At 39.5% G+C, this 20,654-nt stretch overlaps 2 protein-coding genes across 3 annotated transcripts in view; both read right to left on the bottom strand.

The window, feature by feature from the left end:
* The window catches only part of MARCHF8 (membrane associated ring-CH-type finger 8), a 134,010-nt gene extending 130,225 nt beyond the window's left edge, over positions 1–3,785 (bottom strand). The window contains exon 1 of one of the 2 annotated variants that reach the window (XM_035024045.1): positions 3,510–3,785. The gene's annotated coding sequence lies outside the window, so the exon portion shown is untranslated. The remainder of the gene's footprint in view (positions 1–3,509) is intronic. The other variant, XM_035024070.1, reaches the window with a different exon arrangement.
* A 10,192-nt stretch (positions 3,786–13,977) lies between these two features.
* The window catches only part of ZFAND4 (zinc finger AN1-type containing 4), a 79,293-nt gene continuing 72,616 nt past the window's right edge, over positions 13,978–20,654 (bottom strand). The window contains exons 9-10 of the mRNA XM_035024033.1: positions 15,875–15,992; positions 13,978–14,904 (exon numbers count right to left, since the gene is read on the bottom strand). Of these exons, the coding sequence (XP_034879924.1) occupies positions 14,769–14,904; positions 15,875–15,992 (254 nt within the window). The 3' untranslated portion in view covers positions 13,978–14,768. The remainder of the gene's footprint in view (positions 14,905–15,874; positions 15,993–20,654) is intronic.

Below are 20,654 nucleotides of genomic sequence, written 5' to 3'. Positions count from 1 at the left end.
CATATAAACAATATTACCAATTACTTTTAACCCAACAAAGTGTATGCTTTGTAGAACAGAGATGGATTCGCTGCCTTTTTCTGCTTCTTCCTACCTTTCTGTAAGCCTGTCTTCCTGACCCAACCTTTATCACAATGATCTAGATTAAATACCACCTCCTCTAGGAGGTTCTGCCACTCAATCTATCAACTGATGGGTTCTCATCCTCCTCTCAATTTCCACAGTATTTGTATTACTTCAAGGCCCCCATCACATTATTCCTAGATGCATGTGATTTAACTCCTCTGTCAAAGATAAGCACCTGAAGGGGCGCCTGGGTGGCTCAGTTGTTAAGCATCTGCCTTCGGCTCAGGTCCTGGGATCGAGCCCCGCATCGGGCTCCCTGCTCCGCGGGAAGCCTGCTTCTCCCTCTCCCACTCCCCCTGCTTGTGTTCGCTCTCTGGCTGTGTCTCTCTCTGTCAAATAAATAAATAAAATCTTTAAAAAAAAATTAAAATTTAAAAAATTTAAAAAAAAAAAAAAAAGATAAGCACCTGAAGATCTAGAACACTGATTAATCAGCCTGGCTATAGAAGGCACTCAATTTTTTGTTGACTACTGAATGAATGAATGAATTTGAAAATTCAGCAATTTCAGAGAGAGGTGAGTAAAGATTTGGCCTAGTTTTCTTTAAAACTCAAAAACTGAGGAATTAAATAATTATACTCCTTGAAAAAGAATTTCAACACTGAAATTCTTCAAGATATAGCAAATAGAAGATTAACAGTGGTCAGTTAAAATATAAAATGTTTATAGTGCATACACTGATTATTTTCCATATTCACCGGGGGCCAAATCAAAGGCATAATAACTTCCTGAAAGATTATTTACCATCAGAACAGTCCACTGCCTTAGAACATGTCTTAAAGTCAATCATATAACTGAAGGACAGGTAGTGTTACATCTTTTACAGAAAAAAAATAGTACATGCCATTTCATGACCCAAATTTGTTACTTTTAGAAAATTTAGCTTTTTTTTTTTTGCTTTCAGATATTTAAATTGTTTACCGGGGAACCCTGGTGGCACAGATGGTTGAGCATTCGACTCCTGGTATCGGCTCAGGTCATGATCTCAGGGTCATGAGATGGAGCCTCTAGTCAGGCTCCAGGCTCAGCATGGAGTCTGCTTAAGACTCTCTCTCCCTCTCCCTTTGCCCCTCCCTCCTTCCATGCTTGCTCAAGCTCTCTCTCTCTCTTTCTAAAATAAATAAATCTTTTTTAAATTTAAAAATTAAAAAAAATTGTTTACCACCAAAAGTATAAACCTAAACATTATGTGCTTATGGCAGAAAAGGAACTGCTTCATGACAAGGACCTCAAGTGAAATAGAGCTGATTCTCAAGAACTACACACTACTGCTGATTACAAATAGGGAGTCTTGACTGGTTGAATCAATTCATTCCCGTCTATGCATCTATAATTTCTTCCTGGAACTAATTTAAAGGAGATAAAAATGTTGAAGTAGGGTCACCAGATTTAGCAAATAAAAATACAGTAAGCCCAGGTAAACTTGAATTTCAGATAAACAATGGATTTTTTTTTAAATAATGCATGCCTTGGGGCGCCTGAGTGGCTCAGTCTGTTAAGCGGCTGCTTTCGGCTCAGTCATGATCCTGGGGTCTTGGGATCGAGCCCCACATCCAGCTCCCTGCTCAGCGGAGAGCCTGTTTCTCCCTCTCCATCTGCCTGTCACTCTGCCTACTTGTGCTCTCTGTCAAATAAATAAATAAAATCTTCAAAAAAATAAAAAATAAAATAAAAAAAGTAAATAATGCATGCCTTATGCAATATTTATACTAAAAACTTTTTCACCGTTAACCTGAAATTCAAATTTAAACTAAGTTATCTGTACTTTATCTGGCAACCCTAACTGAAGCCAACAAATGGAGCAGTAATCAATCCAATTTCCTCACTTTGTAGCAGAAACTGAGACCTAAAGAAAAGAGATGACTTAACCTAAATCTATACCAAAGATTAAGGAAATGAGTTACTTTAGAAAGAGAAAACATATCCACTAGGTCTCCTTGGGTTCCGTTCATAGTCCTTTCAACCTCTGATTCTGGCTCACCTCACAGAAGCACCAAGTGGACGAGCTGTAAAAGGCTATGGTTTTCCTCTTTCAGTATCAAACTTCCAAGTTTCAGTAAATCTCTTATCAACCCTAGTCTTTGAAAATAAACCAGGAAACTAAGCATTTCTCTTAAAAAAAAAAAAAAATCATCCTGATAATTCTTGGTCTACAGACCACTTCATATTGTTTATACATTCACTCACTATATGAAGCAGAACCTCCTTTTCTCCTAAACCCAGTTCTCTCAAGATCCAGAGTTTCAAAATTTGTGATATGATCATGTTATTCCATGGCTCTAACAATTTTAAGTCATGTACTTTCCCAACTTATGTATTTTTCGGAGGAAATGTCCTAATCCATTCAGTCGGGTCTAAATAAGTTTTGCAAAAAGTCTTCCACTCCCATTCTATACCTGAATAACCAGGCCAGCAATGAGCATTAAGTCTCACTGTTATAAACATACACTCACATCCCTTGGGCCCGGAATGCAAGAAAAGATGGAAACAGGTCCATCGGAAATTTGGGGGTCTTTTCCAAGTCTATCTGCAAAATACACTAATTGTCTCTCTAATTGTATGACATACGGTCGAACAAAGTTGAAGGAAAAATTATAGAAAACTCCACGTAAGCAAAAGATTCATCTTCCAGAGCCTGTCAAATTAACAAACACAGAACACCTCCTCAACCGTGTAACAGTGCTTCTCAACCTGTGATCCCTGGGGGCCCTTAGGGGTATTGCAGTAGAGCAGGAAGACCGCGAGGCAGACAGAGGTTTTGATTTTTTCTTTCTTTTTTTTTTTTTTAATTAATTGGACTTCCAAAGGAAGTTCTAAGAAAGGTTTCGTTGTATCAGAAAAGCCTGAAAAAAAGAGCAACATAAACCATTACTTTGTATAAAAGTTTTCTATTAAAAACTTCACCCAGGTGAACAAGAATCCAAATCGTGTCAGATGAAAAATTTAAAGACAAACAGGAACTTAGCAATTAAAAGACAAATATCTACCTAAGCTTTCCCTCTGGCGGCGTCCAAAGTATACAGGTCTCTCTCGAGATCACACACGTCAAAAGTGGAAGGTCCTCAAAGATCACCTAGTCCAGACATTCGTTACAGATGTGGAAACTGAGGCCAGGGCCAGGGCTGAGGCTGACCTGCCCAAGGTCTCACAGCCCGCAAGGGCCGGACTTCAACTGGGACTCCACGCTGGCAGCCCCAGGCCCTCAGAGCCCGACGGATCCTGCGGCCCCCGGCTCGGCCCGGCCCCGGGGGCAAGCCTCGAGCAGCCGGAACGGAAGGGCCCACAACCCGGGCTCGCTGCCTCCTTTCGGCCGGCTCCACGCCGGGCCGCGACCCAGGGCGCTGCAGAGCCCTGGCCTCGGCGGCCGCCCACTCCCAACTCACCTGTCGCGCACTGCACAGCCGGCAGCCACACCCCCTGCCGGGGCAAGGGGCTCAGCCGGCCTTGTCGGCGGCGAGCAGCAGCGACTGCAAGCGGCGTGAAGTACGCCCGTCCCGCGGCCGCAGGAGTTACCTCAGGTGGGCGCTGAGCTCGCGGCTGGGCCACCCCGGCCCGCCTGAAGCATGCCGGACACCAGGATGCAGCAGGCCCGCAGCTCGGCCGCCACCCGGCCTGTTTACACCCCTCCGCGGGAGGACGCCGTCCCGTCACGTGACATGCGCGTCACGTGTCCGCCCGGGGGCGGGGGTTGTGGAGGTGTTGCCCGGCAACGGCGGCGTGCTAAGGGGTGGGCGAGCGGCCGTGGCGCCGCGGTCCTTTCGCCTCCCTGGTCCTGGCGGTCGGTGCAGAGGCGAGAGGGGACGGGTCCCAAGCAGTCCGGCCGCGGAAGAGGAAAGACCCCCACCGTTACTGCTTCATCCCTTTGTGAGCCCCGGGCCTGACTGCTTATATTATTAGTGCTTTGAAAGGAGAAGGGAATTCGGTCAGGTATTCTGATGCTGAACTTGGGAGAAAAAAATGGAAATACTTCCTTACTTAAGGCTAGCAAACGAAGGCGGAGCGTTTGTTTACCTTAAGGAACAGTTCTGTTTATTTTCGCTCCCTAATCTGGAGTGAATGGCTATTCCACAGCCTACCCCACCCCGACTCCCATCCTGGAATGGGTGTGAGGAAGGCTTATGGGACTTCCAACTTTTATTTTAAATTATATATTATGATTTTCATGAGAATTAGTCTTTGTATGTGTAAATACAAACAGACCTAAATAAATATTTGATTCAGCATTCAGGTTTTGTCCACATCAAACTTTACTGATTATAGCTGATACTTGTTTTTAGTAACTATTTCTACTAAGTCGTTTTCCTCCATCAGACTTTACAGAAGTTTCAGCCACTGCCAATTTCTCCCATAATAGTCATTATAAATTGCATAAAAGACTAATTTGTACTATTTCTTAGTAAATTCATGAGAGAATTGTGAGCCGATACCTTCAAATAGTCCAGAATTGTTCTGTTGTCCAGGAGTGATCTATTGTGTAATTAATTCCTCCATACAATCCTGATCGTGTTGCATACATGGCTAAGAGCAAACTGACAGGGTCAAAACAGTGGGCTCAAAATATCTTTCAGGTCTGTGCAAGGTCAAACATCCTCTTCATTAACACACCTAAAATGCAACATTACAAAGAGAAGAAAATATAGTGATGAGTTTTCTCCACACTCATCTTTTACTATGGAAAATAGGTTACAAGGCCAGTTGCCACAACCTGTTGACTTTTTCTGCTGCTCCTGGCAGCAGATGTTCCCTAAAGGCAGGAATAGTATCTTTCACTGGTATACCTTATGCCTAGACCATGCCTGAGAAGCAAAAATATTGGCTAATCTATGGCTTGTGAATCTGTAGGAAGTGGCAAAGACTATTCACATATCCAGAGGGATCTGTAAGTTAGGCAGTACGCATGGAGACAATGCAAGGTGAGTCCTGACTCAGTCATTTCTATCTAAGCAATTTACTTAACATTTCTGAACCTCTTCATCTACTTAAAAGAAAGTAGCTACTGAACAGTTATGAAGATGAAATGAAATAATGCTGGCACAGCACTTTAAAGTGCCCAATACATACAGTCCTCAATAAATGTTAACCATATATGACCTTTGGCAAGACGGTAGTGATATATAGGAGGTCAGAGTCCTGAGGGAAAGGCAACTGATGGATTGAAAGGGTTCAGGTCCAGGGTCTGGACTCTTGCCACCTGGATTGGAGTTGAGCATTACCAGCAGGGAAACTAAGCACAATGACAAAGAAAGCTTTGCATTTAGAATGGAAGGCTACCAATAAGGGAATTGCTCATGGGTGACCAGGTCTTCACTCCAAGGGGAGCACTGGCCTTATGGCAGCAGGTTAATTCTACATCCCGTTTGTGGTGGTGGCAACTCCTAGTATACTGTCCACTGCCTCAGCCCACATAAGAAAATTGCCTACTCTCTCCTAGAGTTTGTGGGAAAGAAAGAAGTCACCACCAAATGGCTGAACCTACCTAGTTTTTCAGTTAGGGTTTTGTTGCAAACAAAATGCATTGGTAGGTAGGATAAGATATACTATAGTTATATAAGACTCTATAACAGCATATCATCCAACACAGTGGATATACTAGGGTTCTCACTAGAGTGATGAATGTAAGGAATAACAGGAGACTTGCAAACAGAGAAAGAGGTGGATAATAACCTGCTAAGGTGTTACAAAGCTATGATGTGGTAGAGCCAGCCTCATATTTATGTTTCCTGATTCCAAGTCTAAATGTCTTTTCCTTTTTATTAATAACCATAAAAAATGTGATTCACTATAGCTGTATATTCTATCTTGATTCTGGCCTTCCTATGCTATGCTAAATGCAGTCTTGCTTCACATAGTATTTGTCATATTTCAAAAGTAGAGCCAATAGGATATTCAGATTGATTAGAGGTATTTGTAAAAGAACAGAGTGAAGGATGACTCCAAGGTTTTTGGCCTGTACAACCAAAAGAATGGAACTGTCATTTACTTAGATGGAGAAGGGTGTGAAAATTAATAAAGGGAAACCTCACTAAAATGGAGTTGGGAGGCCAGAAGAGGGAGCTCTTGTGCCATACCACTCCCCGTCAATTACTGGAAGAATTATCGATTACCCCTCAAGAGAAGAAAGGATAACAGGAAAGAATCATCAATTACAGGTCCCAATAGGAAAAGATGTACAGTGCATCTCCTATAAGAAATTGACTATGCCAGCAGTTCAGCCAATAAGAAACCCTCATCACCCTGAATTCTTGCTTTTCTGCAATGGACTTTTGTTCAAAAAAACCCCTCCCAACTTCCTCCTTCATCTCAATAAAATAATGTTCCTCTCTTTTGTTAGACTACCCTAAGGTTTTTGCTATACCTTGCTTCTCCTGAATTGCAATTCTCTGCTATTCCCAAATAAATTCATTTTTGCTGGTACAATAACTGACTTTTATTTTTTAAAGTCAAAAAAGGATATGTGCAGGCTGGGAGAAAAAAATCAAAAATTTGATTTCGGACACACTAAATTTGACCTGCTTATTAGCCATCCAAATAGAGGTGTACAGTTAGCAACTGCACAGAAGACAATGAAATTCTGAGGGGAGCTATAGAGATATAAATTGATTGGTCGATGGTATTTAAAGCCACAAGATTGAATGAGATCACACAGAGCAGTGACTTTCATACCTCTGATCTCAACCCAGGATACAAAATACATTTTCCATACTGACCAAATACATGTAGATACCTTAAATTTTTCAAAAAGCATATCTACCCTCCCTATAATTCACTGTTTTCTTTCTTTTCCACTTTATGCTGTCCATTTTTTAAAACTTCTCCCAACTCAACTGATTTTTTAACCAAGTAACAGTATGGCCTTACAGTTTGGAAATCACTGAAAGTTGCTGACCAAGTCCATTAATTGCATAATTGCAGGGGAAATAAAAGATCCAAAGGCTGCTCATGCAGCACTTCAGAGATGGGAAGACTAGCAAAGGAAACATAGCAGGAGCAGCCAAAGGAAACGAAATAGAGGAGTTCTAAAGCCTAAGTGAAGAAAATGTTTTAGGGAGAAGGAAGTGCCTCAGTGTGTCATTTCATTTGCTGTTGAGAAGTTGAGTAAAATGAGAACTGACCTTTGGATTTAGCAGCGGAGAGATCTTTGAAAACTTGAGAACAGAGCAATTAAAATAAAGTGGTAGGGATACAAGCCTTATTGCAGAGATAGTAAATGGTGACAACAAGCAGATTTCCTTTTGCTGCAAAGACAAGCAGAGGAATGGAACAACAGCAGGCAGGAGATGTGGGGGTTAGGTTTTATTTAAATATTTATACACTATTAGAAATGGTCCAGTGATGAGAAAATATCAATGCAGGAGTGTGACAACTGTAGGAAGGAAATCCGTGAGTTGGCTGGAAGGGTCATCCATAGTTAGATGAGCAAGGGAAGTGGGAAGACAGATACAGATAGCTTGGTATGCTTGAGCATCTGACTTGATTTCAGCTCGGGTCATGATCTCAGGTCCTGGGATCGGGGGCCCCCCATGGGGCTTTGTGCTCAGTGTGGAGTCTACTTGAGACTCTCTCTCCTCTCTCCCCCACTCACATATGCTCTTTCTCAATAATCTTTAAAAAAAAAAAAAAAGAATTTCTTTTCCAATTGTTCCTAGTTTAATAAAATAAGAAGTTGAGAGTGAAGACAGGGAAAGGGGTGTTGGTGGTTTGAGGAGAGAATGGTAAACACCATCCAGGAGTGCTATATCCCAGCCCAGCCCTGTGACTTCCCACATGAATGATTACTGTATCTGTCTCCTGACTTCCATCCTTGCCTCCTACAATCTTTTCTCTACACAATCACCAGAGTGATTTTTTAAAACTTAAGTCCAATTATGTAAACCTCCAATATTATCCCAATTCAGAATAAAATCCAAAGTTCATGCCTATCAAGTCCTCCATGATGTAGCCTCTTATTTCCTGTTGTCCCCTACTTGCTTTGCTCTAGCTACCAGGCTTCCTTGCTATTTCTTGGTTTAGTCAGGCTTAGAACACTTTCCCCCATTTCCTCACTCCCTTTGTGACTACTTAAATATAACTTTCTCATAGTGGAGGTCTTTCACCACCCTTTCTAAAACAACACTATGTCACCCTATTGTGCTTGGTTTTTTGCATTTAATACTATCTGTGGCAGGGACATTTACAGTTCATTAAATATCCATCCCCCCCCCCCATAACTCTGGCAATTGGGTAAGGCCATAGGACTAGTTCTAACCAATGGGCTGTAAGCAGAATGTATATACACTTCTAGACAAAATCATTGAAAAGGCAATGAGCAGCCCTCCAGTCCTCTCTCCCCTGGGGCAGCAATCTTAGAGAATACATGTTGCATTGGCAAAACCATACAATGGAAATGGCCCGAATCAGCCTACATTTCCTCATCAGGTAGCTAGCCTGGGAAGTTGCCTGGCTCACTGGATTTTGCATGGGTGAGGAATAAACTTTGTTGAGTTAAACCACTGAGCTTTGGGGGTTAATCTGTTACCACAGAAATATACAGAATCTGCTATGGTCTGAATTATGTCTCCCCATAATTTATATGTTGAACTCCTAAACCCCAGTACCTCATACTGTGACTGTATTGGAGATAGAGTCAGCAGTTAGTTAGGTTCTAATAGGATACCTGGAGGCCAACAATGAGGTGGTCCTGGTCAGCTATCAGGGAAAGTCAGAGACCTATCCTGGCAGCATGCCACAAGAAGCCAGATCAAACCAGACAGACCCAAGATGGAGGATACCATGACAGGAAACCTCTGACCAAATTAGGAAGAAAAAGCGAGAAACTCAGCTTCCTGCCCCAAGTAATAACTATTCTATCCCCTAGTTAACAACTATCTATAAAAGATAGAAACCCAAGCCAACCCCCAGGGAACACAGTGCTGTCTTTCTTTCCGTGTCTGTCTCACTCCTCATATCTTGAGAGCATATTTTTCACTTTAATAAACTTTCCCACATCCATTACTCATCTGCTGTGCTGCCATGTCTGTCCTGAATTCCTTCTCCTGATGAGACTAAGAACTTTTGCTGACTCCTTCAGGTCCGGCTGGGTTGAGGCCCCAAGGTGCGGGGTGCCCCTAGTTCACCCCTCAACAATAGGGAATTTGAAGATGTGATAAGACAAAATATGGTCATTAGGGTAGGCCCTGATCCATTAAGATTGGTGTCCGCATAGGAAGAGGAGATTAGAACACAGCTGTGCATGGAGGAAAGACCATGTGAAGACACAGGGAGAAGTGGCTATCTGCAAACCAATGACATTCTTCTCATTCTGCCAACTCCTGGATCTCTGACGTCTAGCCTCCAGAATTGTAAGAAAATAAGTCTGTTGTGTAAGCTGCCCAGTCTGTGGTACTTTATTATGGCAGCCCTGGTAACTGAATACAGCATCCTAACACACCGATACTCCATCTGGCATATTTATTTTTTCCTCTAGAATGTAAGCATGCAATGAAAGCAGGAATGTTATTTAGTTAAACAGTACATCTGCTGCACTTACAATAGCGCATGACACTAATAGATGCTCAATATTTATTGAATAACTGAATACTGTACTTAAATGAAATTTTTAAAAAGATTTACTCACTTGAGAGAAAGAAAGAGGGGGATGGGTAGAGGAAGAGGGAGAATTTCAAGCAGACTCCCCACTAAGTGTGGAGCCCACAGCAGTTCTCAATCCCATGACCCTGAGATCATGACCTAAGCTGAAACCAAGAGTCAAGATGCCCAACCAACTGAACCACCCAGGTCCCCCTTAAATGAAATTTTTTTCAAGGAAAATCTTTTTTGGGCACCTGGGTGGCTCAATCAGTTAAGTGTCTGCCTTCGGCTCAGGTCATGATCCCAGCGTCCTGGGATTGAGCCCCACATCAGGCTCCCTGCTCAGAGGGGAGTCTGCTTCTCCCTCTCCCTCTGTCCCTCCCCCCACTCATGCTCTCACTCTCTCTCTCAAATAAATAAACAAAACCTTAAAAAAAAAAAAAACAATAGCACTATTCTCTGGTAAACTATAGCTTTCACTGTGTTGTGCAAATTTTAGTAAGTACTATTTATAAATGTTGGTATAAAATAATATATTCTATAAGAAAGCAACTGATTTCTGTGCATTGATTTTGTATCCTGCCACATTACTGAATTGCTGTATGAGTTCTAGTAATTTGGGGGTGGAGTCTTTTGGGTTTTCCACATAAAGTATCATGTCATCTGCGAAGAGAGAGAGTTTGACTTCTTCAATGCAACTGTAGAAAGAGAAATTAGAGAAACAATTCCATTTACAATAGCACCAAAACCCGTAAGATACCTCGGAATAAACCTAACCAAAGAGGTAAAGGATCTATACTCTAGGAACTACAGAACACTCACGAAAGAAATTGAAGAAGACACAAAAAGATGGAAAAACATTCCACGCTCATGGATCAGAAGAATAAACATTGTTAAAATGTCTATGCTACCCACAGCAATCTATACCTTCAACGCCATCCCGATCAAAATTCCAATGACATTTTTCAAAGTGCTGGACTAAATAATCCTAAAATTTGTATGGAATCAGAAAAGACCCTGAATCACCAAGGAAATGTTGAAAAAGAAAAACAAATGGGGGCTAGGGGCATCACGTTGCCGGATTTCAAGCTATATTACAAAGCAGTGATCACCAAGACAGCATGGTACTGGCACAAAAACAGACATATAGACCAATGGAACAGAATAGAGAGCCCAGATATGGACCCCCAACTTTATGGTCAAATAATCTTCGCCAAAGCAGGAAAAAATATGCAATGGAAAAAAGACAGTCTCTTCAATAAATGGTGCTGGGAAAATTGGATGGCTATATACAGAAGAATGAAACTCGACCATTCTCTAACACCATTCACAAAGATAAACTCAAAGTGGATGAAAGACCTCAATGTGAGACAGGAATCCATCAAAATCCTAGAGGAGAACATAGGCAGTAACCTCTTTGACATCGGCCACAGCAACTTCTTTCAAGATACATCTCCAAAGGCTAGTGAAACAAAAGCAAAAACGAACTTTTGGGACTTCATCAAGATAAAAAGCTTCTGCACAGCAAAGGAAACAGTCAACAAAACAAAGAGGCAACCCACAGAATGGGAGAAGATATTTGCAAATGACACTACAGATAAAGGGCTGGTATCCAAAATCTATAAAGAACTTCTCAAACTCAACACCCAAAAAACAAATAATCAAGTCAAAAAGTGGGCAGAAGATATGAAAAGACACTTCTCTGAAGAAGACATACAAATGGCTAACAGATACATGAAAAAATGTTCATCATCATTAGCCGTCAGGGAAATCCAAATCAAAACCACACTGAGATACCACCTTACACCAGTTAGAATGGCAAAAATGGACAGGGAAAGAAACAACAAATGTTGGAGAGGTTGTGGAGAAAGGGGAACCCTCTTACACTGTTGGTGGGAATGCAAGTTGGTACAGCCACTTTGGAAAACAGTGTGGAGGTGCCTCAAAAATTTAAAAATGGAGCTACCCTATGACCTAGCAATTGCACTGCTGGGTATTTACCCCAAAGACACAGATATAGTGAAAAGAAGGGCCATATGCACCCCAACGTTCATAGCAGCAATGTCCGCAATAGTGGAAAGAGCCAAGATGCCCTTCAACAGATGTGAATGGATAAAGAAGATGTGGTCCATATATACAATGGAATATGACTCAGCCATTAGAAAGGATGAATACCCAACTTTTACATCAACATGGTTGGCACTGCAGGAGATTATGCTAAGTGAAATAAGTCAAGCAGAGAAAGTCAATTATCATATGGTTTCACTTATTTGTAGAACATAAGGAATTGCATAGAGGACATTAGGAGAAGGAAGGAAAAGGGGGGGAAATCGGAGGGAGAGATGAACCATGAGAGACTATGGACTCTGAGAAACAAACTGAGGGTTTTAGAGGGGAGGGGGGCCGGGGGATGGGTTAGCCTGGTGATGGGTATTAAGGAGGGCACCTACTGCATGGAGCACTGGGCGTTATACAAAAACAATGAATCGTGGATCACTACATCAAAAACTAATGATGTATTGTACGGTAAGTAACATAACATAATAAAATAAAATTAAAAAAAATATTTCACAAAGCTAAAAGTTAAACATTTTAACTTTTAATGTTGCTAAAACCAAATACTTACTGTTTAAAAATAAAATCCAGAGGGGGTACCTGGGTGGCTCAGTTGGTTAAGCGTCCAAATCTTGACTTCTGCTAGGGTCATGATCTCAGGGTCGTGAGATTGAGCCCTGTGTAGGGCTCTGGGTTGGATGTGGAGCCTGCTTGAGATTCTCTCTCTCCCTCTGCACACCCCCCACCTCAAAAAAAATAAAATCCAGAAACTGAATTTTATCACATAAAATTAGTTTAGTTATATAAAACAATATAAACACCTTCATTTTCATCACGGTTAAACTGTCCAATATAATTAATTTATTTAACTAATGTTTAACCAGTGTCTACATGCAAAGCACTCTGATAATTCCTGGGGATGTAAAGACAGATCTGAGATCTGTAAAATCATGATCACCTCTTTATAAGAATTTAAAGCATAAAGAAATGCTTTCCAATGATATTATTTCTTGAATCAACTGGTTTCTCTCCCAGTGACTTAAAAACTAGTAAAACAACAAGGACAAAAAACTCACCTTTGACCAAAATCTTCGGTAAACGTAGGACTTATTTCTACATGGTCTTAGTTTAAAAAAGCATAGTGTGCTAATAAGCATATATCAATACCCTAACCATTCATATTTATTGTAGAATAAGTTTGGGTCCATTTTCCAGCAGCCTACCCATGTAATAAATTTTAAATGTCTAAAGCACATATTGTCTTGATAAGAGGGTGCGGGGAAGAACTAACCTACTCAACACAAATGTAAATATTTTCATTAGTTTGTATAGCTCCCCTTAAAAAGTATGCCACCAACCCCTAATTGTATCAATCCTCCACTAGTATCTTTCCCACCTGTAAATATATTTCCTTCCTGATCAGGAGCATCTTGAGATGCCTTCAGAAAGATAAAGGCTCTTTATCCACTTAACATTCAATCTCTTTTAGGAAGTAGAAAGAAGGGTAGCAGAATGCTCCAGTTCATTCACCCCTGTGTGGAGAAAGAGACCCTGCAGAGCACCTAAATTAGCCTTCTGGTACCACTGCAGATCCAACTTGGGTTGGGCTAGAGTTGCAAAGTCTATTTGGGTTACCTGCTACCTGTTTACCAGGGTTCAGGATCTGATTCAACTAAGCTTTCATGAAGCAAGTGAACTCCCAAAAGCTTATATTGGTTATATTGGTTATCTGAGGAACAGGGCCCTTATACCCTAAAAGAATACCTTTATACAGATAGTCATTTTTTCCAAGTAGAATAAATTACTGATTTATTTAATGAAATGGTTGAGGGTATTATCCCAAGCAAAATAAGTCAGAGAAAGACAAATATATGATTTCACTCATTTGTGGAATTTAAGAAACAAAACAGATGAACATAGGGGAAGGGAAGGAAAAATAAAATAAGATAAAGACAGGGAGGCAAACCATAAGAGATGCTTAACTATAGGAAACAAACTGAGAGTTGCTGGAGGGGAGGTCGGTGGGGGAATGGGTAATTGGGTGATGGGCATTAAGGAGGACACGTGATGTGATGAGCACTAGGTGTTATATGCACCTGATGAATCACTAAATTCTACCTCTGAAACTAACAATATAGTATATGTTAATTAAATTGAGTTTAAATTAGAAAATTTTTAAAAATTATAAAAGAAAAATTATTGTAAATAATCAAATAATCAAACTCATAATGAAAATGAATATTTATTTGAATTTCTCCTGGTAATAGCACTCAACTCATAAGAAAAACAAACCAAGTTGTGAGATTTTGTTTTAAATGCAGCCATTTTTCAAAAAGTGAAAAGTTGGATTCCGTATTTAATGGCAACAACTGAAACCCCTTCTATTGTAAAACTACCATTCAAAAAATAGTATTTTAAGAAATATATAGTATGATTAACATGATGTGTTTTATAGAATGGATATACATCTGAATGCCAATCTGAATATGGAAGAAATAGATATGTGTTAAAATCACACTGGGAAACAAAATGTTCTTTTTTATAAAAAGCAGCTTGAAATAAAAAGGAACTTGCTAGTAAACTCAATAAATTTTCACACATTTAAAAAAAAAAAACAAATCCCCACCCCCCACACCCCTCAAAAAAGTGGTGGATTTGAGTAGAGCCATTGCATGGCGGCACATTTCTGTGCAATGTGGAAGCTGGTTACATAGTCAGTGATAACTTCCTAAAGTGCATCTTTTGAAGACTTGCCTATTAAATTGCAATATCAAATATAAAATAGTTAACACAAGACATGCAATAACAAAGCTAAATCATTATAAAGTTTTTAAAACTACTTTTAAAACTTTTGATTCACCAAAGGATAAAGATGTCAAATACAGTAGTATTCTTTCTCCAACAGTATGCATTGTATGCTTTTGTCATTTGGCAAATCTTTTGGAGTCGAACAAAAATAATGCAGTCTGAACAATATTTCTTCTGTCACTGTAATACAATTCCTAGGTGCAGAGCAAGAGCTAGATTTTTGGAAGTTTGGGTGCGTTAACCACTGGATTTGCCTCCTGTAAGTATCTCCTCCCTGCATTCTTGTAATCATAGGTGCAGCCGTGAGTTTCTGCATAGCGATGAGATGCACAGAAGTTGTTTCCACATCTAAAGCACAAAAAAAGTTCATGTGAATGTCACATTTCTATAGAGGCTCATCTCTTTGGAAGATCAGATCTGGACTTCGGGTATCCAACAGGAGCCCTCTGGTTCTCTTACCAATTTTCAGCATAGACATTTCCCTTGTGCTCATAAACCAGCACAAGTACCCCAAAAAGAAAAAGTTAACTATCCATGAATATGAGAGTTTATAATAAAGAATCTATTATTGAATGAAACAGGATACAGATCTTTATGAAGCAGTAAAATTGCAAAAGCTGATAAATATGTCTATCATTTCTCTTATAACCAGTAAACCTGGGAGAACTGAATTTGTGAGAAATTCAGTCTCAAAAAAAAAATCACATAAAACCTAATTATGAAAGGGCTTTTAAAATATTTCTACCAAACAAGATGAGCTGTTTCTATTTGAATAAAACATATTCTAAGAAGCAGCAGTTAATTTTAATGCCTGCACTCAAACTAAGGGCAGATACCATCCTCAGAACATATTAATCAATGCTAATGAAAGAAATAATTATGAGAAAATTCATTATTTTTTGTGAATATACTATTCATCCATTTTCAAATAAAACTGTACCATATAATAGTTAAATTACAATAACTTTAAATTTAGTCCCTTTTCTGTCCAATTTAAAACAGAATCTTGGAGGAGGGGTTCTTCTAATTTGTATTCAAACAAAAACCAAGCATATCTATCATAAGACAAAGAAAGTACATTCTCCCATTGATTTAAATCTCCTAACTTGAAGGACAGGAGAGGATCTCATGATTTATAAACTCAGGAGCTGTCTACTTACTCTTCACTTTAACCAATTAGGAACTCAACTGAGGGCTGCTATTTGAACATCATCTTAATGATGTTATGAATAGCCAATTTAAAGAATGTGTTACACTGTATCCCCATGCTGGGTCACCACAAAGAAAGCATCTCAGCTTTTCCAGCCAGCCAACCTGCCTGCATTCGTAGCTAGTAGCCAGTCCAGTTTTCTTCCCACAAAGGAAACAATGCTTTGTTGCTTTCTTCTTTGTTTGAATAGGGGCTTTCACAGGTGGGAGGTGATGAGTACATTCTCCTATTTAAAGAAAGAATACTTTGGTTAATACAGGCACAGCATTTTAAATGTGAAATAGTATTAAGCAAAATATAAAACACATCCCTGTCACAGGAAACTTCCTTGCCATAAAAAATTAATTTGTGCTGGGCGCCTGGGTGGCTCAGTTGGTTAAGCGACTGCCTTCGGCTCAGGTCATGATCCTGGAGTCCCTGGATCGAGTCCTGCATCGGGCTCCCTGCTCAGCAGGGAGCCTGCTTCTCCCTCTGACCCTCCCACCTCTCATGTGCTCTCTGTCTCTCTCATTCTCTCTGTCTCAAATAAATAAATAAAATCTTTAAAAAAAAAAAGTTTAAAAAATTAATTTGTGCTATTTTTATATCCAAAATTATCTACAGAATCTACAAGTGAAGATGCAGAACTGTTGTATTTTTAAAGATGCAGTAAGTTTCTACTGACTGAGACTTATTGTTTTCAGGACTTCTGTACACACTGGCACTTTTCTGATTACTTCCAAAGGCAATCCGTAATTGTAAAGTACATCAAACTTCGACAGGGAATCAAAAAAAATTTCTGGATCAAAATCATTTTTATGAGGCCTCTGAGAGAAAACAATGTAATATATAACACAAACACCCAATAGGGAAAATAAAAGAATACTTTTACATCAAGAAGAAGCACCAGAGTATCATGAAACTGGTCTTTTAGTCCTGATTACACCACTGAAATTATATTCATCAAACCACAAGCAAGTTATTTATTCTTTCTTTTTTTTTAAGATTTTATTTATTCATTTGAGAGAGAGAGAGATAGAGCACAAGCAGACAGAGAGGCAGAGGGAGAGGGAGAAGCAGACTCCCTGCTGAGCTGAGAGGCTGACATGGGGCTTGATCCCAGAACCTGGAGATCACGACTTGAGCCGAAAGCAGACACTTAACCACCTGAACCATCCAGGCACCCCTATTTATTCTTTCAAAACTTTAATTTATTCATTTTTAAGACAACATAACATATATTTTTTTCCCGTAGGTTTCTAAGTGTTTTAAGGTCAACTCAGTTCTCACATGTAAAAAGCATTCTGAAAATTTTAAATGTTATTAATTACATAAAATATCCCGTCATCAATAGTGACTAATATGGTGCACTGCTCAATCTCACAGTACTACTACCTTTCCAAAAAATATTTACTAAATTTTGTACTATTGTAACAACTTGGTTTTTTATCTTAAAAAAACCATTTGCATCAAAATGGATGGAACTGAAGGGTTTTATGCTAAGTGAAATAAGTCAAGCAGAGAAAGACAATAATCATATGGTTTCACTCATATGTGAAACATAAGGAATAGTGCGGAAGACCACAGGGGAAGGGAGGGAAAACTGAATGGGAAGAAATCAGAGAGGGAGATAAACCACAAGAGACTCTGGACTCCGGGAAACAAACTGAGGATTACAGATGGGAGGGGGTTGGGGGTACAGAGTAACAGGGTGATGGGTATTAAGGAGGGCACGTGTGGTGATGGGCACTGGGTGTTATAAGCAACTAATGAACCACTGAACACTACATCAAAAACTAATGATGTATTATATGTTGGCTAATTGAACATAATAAAAAAAACAGCTGTTATTACATAAGAAATAATTAAATCAGGTTGCCTGGGTGGCTCAGTTGGTTAAGCGTCTGCCTTTGACTCAGGTCATGATCTCAGGGTCCTGGGATTAAGCCCCGCGTCGGGCTCCCTGCTCACTGTGGAGTCTGCTTCAGATTTTTTCTTTCTCCCTTCCCTTCTTCCCCCACCCCCGCTCGTGCTCTCGCTTTCTCCAAAATAAATAAATAAAATCTTTAAAAATAAATAAATAGGGGCGCCTGGGTGGCTCAGTCATTAAGCATCTGCCTTCGGCTTGGGTCATGATCCCAGGGTTCTGGGATCGAGCCCTGCATCGGGCTGCTTCTCCCTCTCCCACTCCCCCTGCTTGTGTTCCCTCTCTCGCTGTGTCTCTCTCTGTCAAATAAATGAATGAAATCTTTTAAAAATAATAAATAAATAGAAAAAGAAATAATTAAATCAATTTCTTTAATTACTAAGTGAAATACTCTTAGAACTGAGCAAAATTCCAACAAACCTGACTCAAGCAGAGAGGCTCCAAGTCACTGCCCATAGTTGTTACAATAACAGCACAAGCACACTGTGCTTGGTGGCACTAAAAGGCCAAGACGCAAGAGGCAAACAAAGAAAACAAAAACAAGGGGAAAAGAATGAAAAGAAAAGTGGTAGAGTCTCAGTGGTACTGGTACCTATTCACTACTGAAAAAGGTTTGGGAGGCCTGGGCTTAATGTTTATATGGCAGCTAAAAGTCTCTGAAAATCCTTCAAGGGTTCAAAAAATTGGAATTACAAAGAATTGGTGCTGTACGTTTTGCCACCCAGATTGGGTGCTGGATATACAAACCCAGTAACATTGTCAGCTTTATTACCAGTCTGAAATACTTTCCTAGATCTTGCCTAAAACTGTACACAAAATTGGAAACTAACTAAATGACTCCTAATGGTAGAAACAAAACTGAAAACTAAGTGAATGACTCCCAGTGGTGCCCGAGTGCTAACTCAGTTAATAAGCATTTTCTTCTTCAAGTGCACTTAGAGTTATCAAGAACAAGGTGATGGGGTACTTTCCACTTCTTAAAAAATGAAAATAAGATAAGCATTTGCAAAGGACACACAGGAAAGGTATATATAGTACCAGATATCCTCTGGAAACTCATTAATTGCAATTATCTTTGAAATTCAGGTTTAGAATATTCTTCCCCAATGGAATAACCTGTTGATAATAATTTAGTTCAGTGTAGTCATATTTTCATTTTTTTTCTTTCCTTGAAATTGCCTCACTTAAGGTTTCCCAAACTTTTTCATTCAAGAACTCTTGTGAATGTGCAGAAACATACAACATGGTAGTGACACAAACGCAGACTTCTCCTATGAAAGTGGTTTCCATATACACATCTATTCTTTTATATAAATAAACTTTTTAAATAAACCTCTTAAATAAAACCATTTATAAGTCATCTACTTCATGATAGGACCCATCACGAGTATACATGTTTCCTACTATTCTTTACACTGGCATTCAGGGTCTTATATGTCCAATATGATATCTTTCTAACTTCCAGAGTCATTTTCTGTCATTTATCACATCATACCCATTCTCAGTGAAGCAGCAGACCCCACTCACAGGTGCAGTCTCTTCTAAAATGCTCTATTCCACCTTGTCAACCTAGTAAAACTCTATTCATCTTGTAAGAACATATCATCAATTATCAATTCTTCTCTGAAGCCTTTTCTCAAATGTGCATTGGACATATGAATAAAGAAAAGTCAATAAAATAATTCCAATGTGAAAAGTTGCTTTTCAAAACAAGATTAAAGTTATTTGGAATAACTCACTTGTTTGGCATTCCCTAGTCTAATAATTGATCTAAGACAATGATCTATAAAAATTTACCCAACAGAGGGTGCCTGGGTGGCTCAGTTGGTTAAGCGACTGCCTTCAGCTCAGGTCATGATCCCGGAATCCCGGGATCAAGTCCCACATCGGGCTCCCTGCTCGGCGGGGAGTCTGCTTCTCCCTCTAACCCTACCCCCTCTTGTGCTCTCTCTCTCACTCTCTCTCTCTCAAATAAATAAATAAAATCTTTAAAAAAAAAATTTACCCAACAGAAAAGACAGCCAACAAAGTAATAAGAGTAGTGTTCTGGATGCAAGTTTGGTAATCTCTGCCTAAAAATGATGACTAAACGATGGATAAGATTTCCAAGGGAGACCCTGTAAGTTAAAAGCAAAGAAAACCAATGGAAGAACTTAGCAAATCAATTAAATAAAACTTATACCAAAACTCTCACAGACTCAAGGAAATTCAGAATGATACAGGTATTACTGAAAGGAAATGGCAGCAAGTTACACAGCTCTAGTTCAGGTGATGATCACTGCAGGTAGCAGCTGATGGCTTGACTTAAATGAAATCAACAAAAAGAGTGTATACCTGGGGACAAGCGAGGGATGGTAAAACAAGTTAAAAAAGAAACTCAGGTTTAAGAAAATGAAACAAAACAAAAATCTACAACAATATGATAGCTCATAATAAAAAAGAAGAAGAAGAAATGAAAAAAAGAGAAACAAAGGAAAAGAAAGAAACTATTTCAAGATGGAAGGCCACAACAATCAAACAAGATAAGGATACAAAAGTATCCACTGGATTTGAAACTGTGGACATCTTTGGTGACCTCAGCAACAGGAATTTCAGAGGAAGAGTGAGAAGAGAAGTGAAAAAGCACCAAAGGCCAAATTAGAGTTAAACACAGATATATTATAGTAACAGTGTGGTACTGGCATAAAGAAAGGCAATAAAGAACCCAGAAAGAAACCTTTACATACAGTGTCAAATGATTTTTGACAAGGGTGCCCATGGCCATTCATGGGGAAAGGACGGTCTTTTTAATGAGTGGCACTGGAAAAACAGGATATACACATGAGAAAGAATAAAGTTGGACCCTTACTTTACACCATATACAAAAATATATACATTAAAAAAATTAATTCAAAATGTATCAAAGACCGACCTATAAGACCTAAAACTATAAAACTCCTAGAAAATATAGGGGGAAAGCTTCATGACAGTGGATTTGGCAAC

This window comes from Mirounga leonina, unplaced genomic scaffold (assembly GCF_011800145.1).
Source record: "Mirounga leonina isolate KUSES-001 unplaced genomic scaffold, KU_Mleo_1.0 Mir_114, whole genome shotgun sequence".
In the NCBI taxonomy this organism is placed as follows: domain Eukaryota; kingdom Metazoa; phylum Chordata; class Mammalia; order Carnivora; family Phocidae; genus Mirounga; species Mirounga leonina.
This window is presented reverse-complemented; position numbering and strand designations above follow the sequence as displayed.